This window comes from Volvox carteri, assembly GCF_000143455.1.
Source record: "Volvox carteri f. nagariensis unplaced genomic scaffold VOLCAscaffold_42, whole genome shotgun sequence".
In the NCBI taxonomy this organism is placed as follows: Eukaryota; Viridiplantae; Chlorophyta; class Chlorophyceae; order Chlamydomonadales; family Volvocaceae; genus Volvox; species Volvox carteri.
Window position 1 is genome coordinate 103,588 of NW_003307585.1, and position 9,176 is coordinate 112,763.

At 62.3% G+C, this 9,176-nt stretch overlaps 1 protein-coding gene across 1 annotated transcript in view; it reads right to left on the reverse strand.

Moving 5' to 3' along the window:
- The window catches only part of VOLCADRAFT_95133 (uncharacterized protein), a gene marked incomplete at both ends in the record, with an annotated part of 19,582 nt that overhangs the window by 9,592 nt on the left and 814 nt on the right, over nt 1-9,176 (reverse strand). Inside the window, 13 exons of the mRNA XM_002954349.1 lie at nt 111-333; nt 1,155-2,077; nt 2,213-2,947; nt 3,249-3,365; nt 3,613-3,732; nt 4,521-4,909; nt 5,199-5,322; nt 5,661-5,844; nt 6,137-6,282; nt 7,254-7,765; nt 7,973-8,129; nt 8,382-8,550; nt 8,889-9,075. Of these exons, the coding sequence (XP_002954395.1) occupies nt 111-333; nt 1,155-2,077; nt 2,213-2,947; nt 3,249-3,365; nt 3,613-3,732; nt 4,521-4,909; nt 5,199-5,322; nt 5,661-5,844; nt 6,137-6,282; nt 7,254-7,765; nt 7,973-8,129; nt 8,382-8,550; nt 8,889-9,075 (3,986 nt within the window). The remainder of the gene's footprint in view (nt 1-110; nt 334-1,154; nt 2,078-2,212; nt 2,948-3,248; nt 3,366-3,612; nt 3,733-4,520; nt 4,910-5,198; nt 5,323-5,660; nt 5,845-6,136; nt 6,283-7,253; nt 7,766-7,972; nt 8,130-8,381; nt 8,551-8,888; nt 9,076-9,176) is intronic.

Here is a 9,176-nt window from a genome sequence, read left to right on the forward strand (position 1 = left end):
GGTGCGCTCCTCCGCATATCACCTCAACCCCGCAGGAGCCGCCCTTTCAGGCGGCGACAGCGACAAGCCCTAACCGACTCAAACGTATCAGTGCATGTAGTTGCACCCACCATTGTCCCCGGCGGCTTGCCCCCCAGCCCCTGGCACTCCGCCGCCAGCGCCCGGTGCGCTCCGGAGCTCAGAAGCACCTGACCACCGTGGGCCAGGTCCGCCAGGGCCTTGCACGCCGCCGCGCAGGGACCGCCGTACACCATGCGTGCTGCGGCAGCGTTGTACTGCAGCTCCGCCGCCGTAGGTACGGCAACCGAGATGCCGATGCGGACACGAAGGCCCCTGTTTCGGTACGGCACAGTGCAGTACGGTACGGCGGGGTAGGGTACGGGGCGACAGGGACAGTTCCAGAGGACGGTTACGGGACAAACATCGTTTACTCCACAAGGCCCTTCTTCGCTGTGGCTCTCTGTCCGCGGTCGCGAGGGCCTTATGAACGCTACCAGAGACTAATGACGCCCCAGGCCGGCGCTGCCCCCCATGTACTGAAGTGGAGATGGCGCCCACCCCGGACGACGACTATACCACCGACACCGCCATGTGGGTAACGTCGTACTGGGGTTTTACTTCCGAACCCCCCGGGGGGGGTGTCAATCTGGCCCACACCGCTTAGAGAGCTCCCTCCATCCCTCCCTCCCTCCCTGGGGGGGGTCGATCTGGCTTCATCGCCCACACCGCTTAGAGAGCTCCCTCCATCCCTAAGGGCAGTTTCGCGAGCTGAGCTTGGACGCCTTCCGGCGGTTCGCTCCGGCGGTTCGCTCCGCATATCACCCCCCCCGGCCCCCGTCCCCCCGCCCCAGCACCCTGTCCATCTCCTCCCAGTATGCTTATCGAGCTTTGGACGCCTTCCGGCAGTTCATTTCCGATTTCCTTGCATACGAATTTCCCCTGGGGGGAGATGGAGGTCCGACAGCCCAGGCGGGGGAATGCAGCTGCTCGACGATAACATCCCAACCTCGGCGGGTGCTGACCAGGTGACCTAACGAGGCAATGCCTACTTGCCTAGTTAGGCCACCCTTCAGCTCCTTCGCAACACCCGTTCAGCTGCTTTCTACATGGAACGGACTCTACCGCCCCTCCCCCCCTCCCCCCCTCCCTTGCACCTGAACATCAGGTGCTCGTGGTGGTGGTTGTGGTGGTTGAGATGGCGGTTGTTTTGTTGGTTGTGTTGTGCATGTAGCTGCTGACTCTGTGACGTCCTGGCATAGCCGCTCAGGCCGCTGCTGCTACTGCCCGCCATTCCGGCAGCGGCTGCGGTCCGCAGCACTTCGAGAAGAGTACGACAACCACCACCACCACCACTACCTCCACCGCCGCGACCACCTCCTAGACCTCCTCCTCCCCGAATGGTTGCCATTGCGGGCGTTACGGCGGCGGCGGGCCCCGAGGGTGCCCCGCCCACCCCCCAGCTGAGCGGCACATTCTGTGTCCTGTTTTGGAAACTCCTGCGGGAGATGACGGCGTTACTCGCAGAGCTTATGAACTCGCCGTCGCCCTCGTCCCACAGTCCCCCCCGCACGCCGCTGGTCAAGCTGACGGAGCCGCCAGCCCCGCCCGCACCGTGGGCCGTGGGGACGTAGGTTGCGTTGCTGTACATGGAGAAGTCTGGTGCCGCCGCCAGGGGGCCACTGTCGCACCACACCGGCAGCTGGTCGCTGTCACCGTCCCCTTGTGCTTGTTCCTCCTGCTGCTCCTGCTCCTGCTGCTCCTGCTGCTCCTGCTGAGGCTGTAGCTGAGGCTGTAGCTGAGGCTGACGTGGAGGCTGTTGCATGTCCGTGTCATCCGATAACGTCGTCACCCCCACCACCACTCCGTGCCTCTGCTCCTCTTCCTGCTCCTCTTCCTGCTCCTCCTCCTCCCCCCCCACGGCACTGCACAGCACTCGACTCCTAGCCGCCGGACCCCTCTGACTGCCGCTCCCGGCTGCCCCCACGAACCCGGGCGGCCGGGCCGTGATAATGTCGCCGCCGCCCGCCGCCTCACCCAACCAAGACAACTGCTTCTTCAGCAGCCCAGACGAGCAGGTCTGCAGGGGCAGGGAGCCCAGAGCACTAGTGGCTACCACCGGGCAGTCGCCCACCTCCGGGAGGACCCAGGAAGGCCCTCCTCCTCCCCCTCCTCCTCCTCCTCCTCCTCCTCCTCCAGTGGGACTGCGACCAACCTTCCCACCACCACACCAAATGGACATCGTCACTGCGGGGCCGCCGCCGCCGCCGCCACCCGGCAGATCCGACGTGACCTCCCGGGGGGCGGCGGAAGCATCAGCAGCCTCCGGTAACGGATGCAACTCGCTGCGATAGCTGCTGCCGCCAGCGCCACCGCCGCCGGTGATAGTGATCGAGTCCTGCTGCTGTACGGCATGATACGTCATGTCGGTGAGGCTTCGTCCTCTAGGGAATGTCCCTCGGGGGGTGGAAGCCCCGTTCGGGCCCCAGGTGGGGGTGGTGGCCCCGGATGAGGTCGGGGAGGGAAGCTGCCGGAGCTCCCAGCGAGGGGGCTGCTGCGCCATGGTCCCCGTCGAGCTCAGCGGTCTGACGGTGTACGGCACCAGCGGCACCGCCGCTGAGACCCGCCGTGCCGCTGCACCGCCATCGCTGTTGCCGCATGCGCGTGGTGAAGTGGCCAGTACGGCATCTGCGGCGGCGCCGCCACGGCTTCCGCGGCCGTTGGCCTGCGCCTGCTCCTCTGCTAAGCTGGACGGCGCAGCCGCCGCCGCTGCAGGTCCCGCAGCCGCCGCCGCTGCTGCTGCCGCTGCGTTCGCCAGCGCTTCCCCTCCCCACGAGGATTTCCGTACTTTCCGTACTCTCGGTGACAAGGTCGTGGTTGAGGCCTGGCTTGACGCGTGCAAACTGAAGGGAAAGCCCGCGGGCAGACGCGTGTAGACGGGTTTGCAGACCTACGCCACAAGCCGCACCGACCACAGCTGTAAGTTGGAAATCAAAGAGGCCCAGCACGGGAGCGCGGGATCGAGGTCTGGCGACTGCCCGTCCTTCAGCCCCCTGTCGGCCCCGGGGGCGGTTAGTGTTCCGCTGCGACCGGCAGCGCCATCACCTCCAAGATTGTGGCAACCCCCCTCCAGCCGCAGTGCGCTGTGAGGTGCCCTCCCCTGACCGGCCCCCTGTACCCCCCGCACCCCTAGACCCCCCACCTTCTCTCTCCCCCTTTCCCCACCTCTCCCCTCTCCCTCTCCCCCCCACCTCCTGCTCCAGCAGCAGTTTGGGCCAGCCGGGTGCGAGCAGCAGCTGGCTCTGCAGCTCCAGGGCGAAACCCACTGCGGCACGAACCGAGCTGAACGCCAAGATGAACGAGTCGCCCTGAGCGGGGGGAAGGAGGGAGGTGGAAGTAGGGGGGGGGTCAGAGGGCGGGGCAAGGCGGCCCCTCATGGACTCGTACAGCCTGGAGGGAAACCCTGAGGGGCGAATGACGGTTAGTGCGTTAGAGGGAATCGTACGGCGGGTTGGTGGTTCGTGTGTTGGATAGGGTGGGCGTGTCGTACACAGTGCCTGTAAGCGTGTGTATTAATAACCCGTCCTCCCCCGTCCTCCCCCCTCCCCCCCGCACCTCAGTGGAGCTCTCATACCCCCCGTGCCTCAGTGCCAGTCGCCGTACACAGCGGTGGTGGATATCCACCGCTCTAGCCAGGGTGTCCGCAGGCAGGCTCTCCCACAGAGCTGTCGAATCCTGCGGACATCGCATGTCACAACACGACGCACACACACATACATACATACATACGTACATACACACGGATGGGGCCCCCTTCACGACACCGGGTGTTAACATGGTGGTGCGCAACCGCACTCTCCGCCCTCGCTTGCTTTCGACGTACTAGGTGATGCAGCTCCCACCACCTCTACCGGAGGATCTAAATCCAATTCCTTTCAGGTCCCACCAAGTTGGCGCCCAGGGCGCCCTCGTTGTCTGTAGTAGCCAGTCAACTAGCCGCCTACCACCACCGCCTAGTCGCCCTGCGCCCCCCCACCACTCTACAGCACCTCCTCCGCTTATTTCTACTCTGGGCTCTTGATGACACCATCACCCTGCTGATCAACATCTACTCTTAAAACCCCAAGCATCTACGTCCCCACAGTTTCATCGGTTCCACCTTCTACAGACACGTCGCTGGTGTGACTATTCGGAGCTGTCACTCCTGTTTGAAGCCACTCAACCGTTTACAACCACCAACAACACCATACGGCACTTCCCTCGTCGCGGCTCCGAAGATCAAATCCTAAGACACCCGCATGGGCTGGGTGGAGGCAGGGGGTGACTGAGTGACTGAGTGAGTGAGTGAGGGGAAGAGGGGAGGAGGGCAAAGGCAACAGCAGGGGTCAGCTCAGCTGGGACCGCAATGCGCGGTGAGCGACAGATAACCCCCCTTCTTCTTTCTCTCCCGCTCCCCTCCCGCTCCCCTCCCGCTCCCCTCCCGCTCCCCTCCCCGCCCTCCCCCCGCCCCCCTGTCCACCCACCTGTATGTCTGTAACACACAAGACCACCTCCGACCCCGCACCGGGCAGGTGCACCTTCCGGGCGCCCCGCCGAGCCACCACCAGACAGCCCCACAGCCCACGGAGGTGCTGGGGGGGGTGGCGGTGGTGGCGCTGGTGGGGGGGGGAGTCCTCCCAAACCGCCACACCGCCACCACCGCAGGGCCCGCCCGCACTGAGCTCTCCGGAGGACCACCAGGAGCCGCCCGAGGAGCCGCCGGCGGCAAACGGAACCAACCGCCAACCGCCGCCATCGGACTGCATCCCGACCAGCAGTAGCAGACCCAGGCCCAGCGCCAGCAGTAGCAGCGCACCCGGCACCAGGGCGCTTAGCAGCACTGGCAGTAGCGGCACGTGACGAGAGTGAGACCCTGTCGTACGTGTATCGGGGGTCAGGTAGGGGGGAGTGGGGGCGTGTGTGGGGTTGGGTTCGGTGGAGTGGAGTGGAGTGGGGGCGGGGAGGGGGGCAGAGAGAGCCCCGTGCGAAAATGATAATGGAAGTGGCTCAACGAGGGGGGTTGGACGATAGCTCATGTTTAAAGATCAATGGCGCGAAGTCTTTAAAAACCTTCGTAAAGTGTAATAGAAATACTACAAGTACAGCAGCAGCAACCGCCGTCACAGTCATCTAGGGATGGAGGTTACGTACAAGAGACTCACTCGACGTATCGCTGCGCGGTGGCGGTACGGCGGTGGCTTGCTGTACTCGTGCGTTGCAATTGCTGCCGGTGAGGGCGGCAAACACCCAGGGCTGACGGGACACCTCGTACAGACGGGAAGCGTTCTGGAATCAGCACCCGCACCAGCACCAGCACCCGCACCACGGATGGGGCCAAGATACAGGGGGCAGGGGGCAGGAGGGGCCAAATACACACACATATACACGCATGCACACCGGGCAGGGCAGGGCAGACTTAGGTGGGTCGTCCCAAGAACTGTACGGCATTGCATAAGCGCCACTAAAGGACTTAGAATGCAACACACTACAGAGCTAGGGGCGCCAGTTGATGTGCCCACCCCGACCGAGAGGGTTGTTCGCCGAGGGTGTGGCCGCCATCCAAACAGTCTGTATGTCTATCCGTCAGAAGTCAGTCAGTCAGTCAGTCGGTGCCGTACCCGTACCTCGCCCTTGTAATAGTCCGCCAGCTCCGCCCTTACAGCGGACAGCACTCGGGGCAGTGTGGGGCTGCTGGGATCCGATTTGGGGGGAGGTGCGCCGGCGCCGGCAGACAAAGAAGCGGAAATCCATGGCTCCACAGAAATGTTGCCGGTCAGGATCGATCCGATGACGTCGCCAAGGAAGTTGCTGCGTCGAGGACAAAATGAACGAAGGATGGTGAGTAAGATCAACACTAGTTTACTTTTTCTGGCGGGGCCCCAAAGCAGCAAGACCCCCGGATCCCCAGCCAGCCAGCCAGCCAGGGTCCGTCCCCCGCTAAGGCTTTCAATTATTTCCTAGGGCGTCTCGGCTACACACCCACGACTACATACGACGCCAAAATCCATCTGCTCCTCAAAAAAAATAACCCCCCTCCCTCGCCTCCTTCCCCGCCCATTAACAGGAACAGGAACACTCCCAGCCCCCCCCGTGCACTCACGAGTAAACATGCTGTCCGGGCATGCGAAGCCCCCAAGCTATATTAGCATGCGTCATGCTGCCGTACAGCACCGGCATGGCAGTCCGCATCAGCTCCGTGTCGTACCCCGCCGCTACCCAGATGTCCAGACTTGACCCGGGCGGTGGCTGTAGCAGGACCGGCCGAGTGGGGAAGAGGCCCCGCAATGGGGACGGCACAGTCGGCAGTAGCTCGCTCCCGTTGTCGCTGTCACCGTTGTGGCGGTTTGGGTCGTTGTAACGGTCTGATGAGGCCATGAAGGCGAGCAGCTCGAACGCCAAGAGCTTTCCCAGGAGAGGCGCCCTACCGCCGCGAACCAACACCAACAGCAACAGCAACAGCAACAGTAACAGCAGGAAAAACAAAAACAGCCTTATCTTTACTTGGCGAAAAAACGTCATAATACGGGGGGGGGGGGGAAATGGAGGCGATCAAGGGAGGGGAAGAGACGGGGTTTGATAGCTGGGGGAGGCAGGGGGGAAGACCCGGGTCTGGAGTCCACCCAAGGTCCCCAAGGGGAAACCCCTTCGAGGTGCGGTACGAGGAGGTGAGGTCCCTCGTCATCTCCCGCATATCGGAGCGACTGACCATCTACAGCTTTTTCTATACAGTCAATCATATCTGTAACATATACAAAATCCCGTCTTGTATCGATAACAAAACAATTTTGGTTAGTAGTTAAACGCTTATAAAAAGTTGGCAAAGGTCCACTAATATTACGAGGACCATATGCATTTGCTAACCTAAAAGTTACACAATTAAGCCCAGAGAGATGTACATAATCTTCCCCTGCTTTTACCTTTTGGGGGCACGACATCGCAACATCGGGTCGTGTTCTGTTGGCTTAGCGTGTGTTGTGATGTGTTGTGCTGTGATGTACGACTCCCAGCCCCTTAAAGGTAATAGTAATACAACCTCGTCCAGTTCGGACACGTATGACGTCCGGCTGGTCTTTCCTTTCGTACCCCTCTTCCCCCCTCACCCCAGCCCCTTCCACACCCTACCGGCTGTTGATGCTGCCCACCAGTAAGGAAGTCGGCGCCTGAGGAGCTCTGTTCACCAGGACCTCCCGCTGCTGCCGCCCGGACAACGTACTTACGGCAGGGAGAGCCGCACCCAAACCAGCAACACCACCCGCCTCCGCCTCCACCTCCGCCCCCGCCGCGACGTTGATTGTGACTCTTGTGGCGTACGGACATGAGTCAGCCGTACATGGCGTAAGGCCCTCCTCTTCCGCAGCCACCTGCGGAGGGACTGAGGAGACCAGCTCCGATCCGGGCAGCTCCGAAACCCGTACGACAGCTCCTGGTGGCAATCCCGTACCGTTGGCACGTGACTCGGCTAGCATCTGCATTTGCTGTACGAATCCCCCCAGAGCCAATACACATTTCCCCCGGGCAAAGCTCAGACTGCCCTGACTGCACCCCTCGCCCGCCTCGGGCGGGGCAGAGGTAGCCAGCAGCTGGGCCAGGATGCGGAAGGCTGCGGCGCTGGCCGGTCCGTCCAGCAGCGGCCGCATGGTGGCGGGCTCGAAGTGGATGGGCTGGGATGACCCGTGGGTCTGTGCCAGACTGGACCAGATGGCCTGGAGGTAGGACTCATGACGACATCCTGCCAGGGGTGTGTGGACGGGTTGGGGGGAAAGAGCGGGTAATGGCGTGCGAGTGGAGTACGTGTGTGTGTATGTGTGTAGGTGCGGGTCGCTCCAATCCATCACCCCAACATACATACTTCTGTACAGCCCGGATGTACAGCCCTGGATATCCAGTCGGTGCGGGGCCAGGTAGCCCCCGGGGTCCCGCGAGCCCCCCGGCTCACCAAAGTCTTGCGCAATGCATATTGGGTACGGCGGCAGCGACTGGTGGGAGTACGACCCTGCGGACGTAGCTCCCCCTCCGCTAGGGGAAGACGACGACGCTAATAACGCCGTGTACGACAAGGTAAACTCCACGAGCTGAGTCCAGGTTTGCGGAACCTGCGGCAGCGAACCACCGTCCTTCACAGAGAGTGATTCAGAGGGAGGGCATGCCATATCTTTGGAGGTTGACGGACTAAGTATTGGGCACGTCAGGAGCCAACTGAGCCAGTCACTGTAGGCGTGTGACGTCTGTGTACCTGTCGGTCTCTCTGTCTGCCCGTCTGTCCGCTTCAATGATCTGTCTGTTTACCTGTCTGTCTGTCTGTCTATCTGTCTGTTCGTCTGTTTCTTTTCCTAAACCCAGGTCACCTGGGCCAGGCCAAGCGCCTCCAGAACGTCCTCTCGGTAAAAGAGGTGCAGCAGCGTGCCGTCCAAGGGAATTGCAAATTTACGTCCAGCATAAGGTACGACATGCAGGCGGTACGACTGTCCGACACCAAACCAGTCAAGGCCGTACTGCTCATCCTCCACGAGCTCCCTGAACACCAAGACAGCGGCGGACGGGAGTCAAGTTCAGAACGGCTATAACAGAAATCAGTACGGGAACACGACCATAATTCTAATGACGTACAGCCCGTACCTCGCCTGCCGTACTGCACAAAAGACAACCACGGTAAGCAGGCCTACTCCTCAGACTCAGCATGAGGCGGATCATATCCCCACTGACAAAAGTGCCACCGCATACACATCCGTCGCTTAGGTCGCCACCCCCGTGTTCGCGCCAATTCCTAACCCCCCTTCCCCTCCTCCCCCTTCCACCCTCAGGCCTTCCCCCCACACACACATCCTCACCCTTCTCCCCCCCCATACCCCCACCCGAGGTCCAGCAAATAGCCGTCCTGCGATAGCTCCTGAGTGATGGACGAGGAATACAACCACACGGCGTGGGGTGCAGCCGGGGGGCCTCCTGGAGGCGACTGCTCCTGTGGCTGCTGGTACGGCGGCAGTGGCACTGGGGGGGGCGGGGGGCCCCGGGCGATTGACTGCAGGGTACCCGCCGTGTCTGCATGCAGCCCGCGGGGAAGGTGCGCAGCCGCCAGGGGTAAAACACATCAACCGCCTCAACGACCCGAGCATCGCAACATGCCGTCATCGTCATTTGGC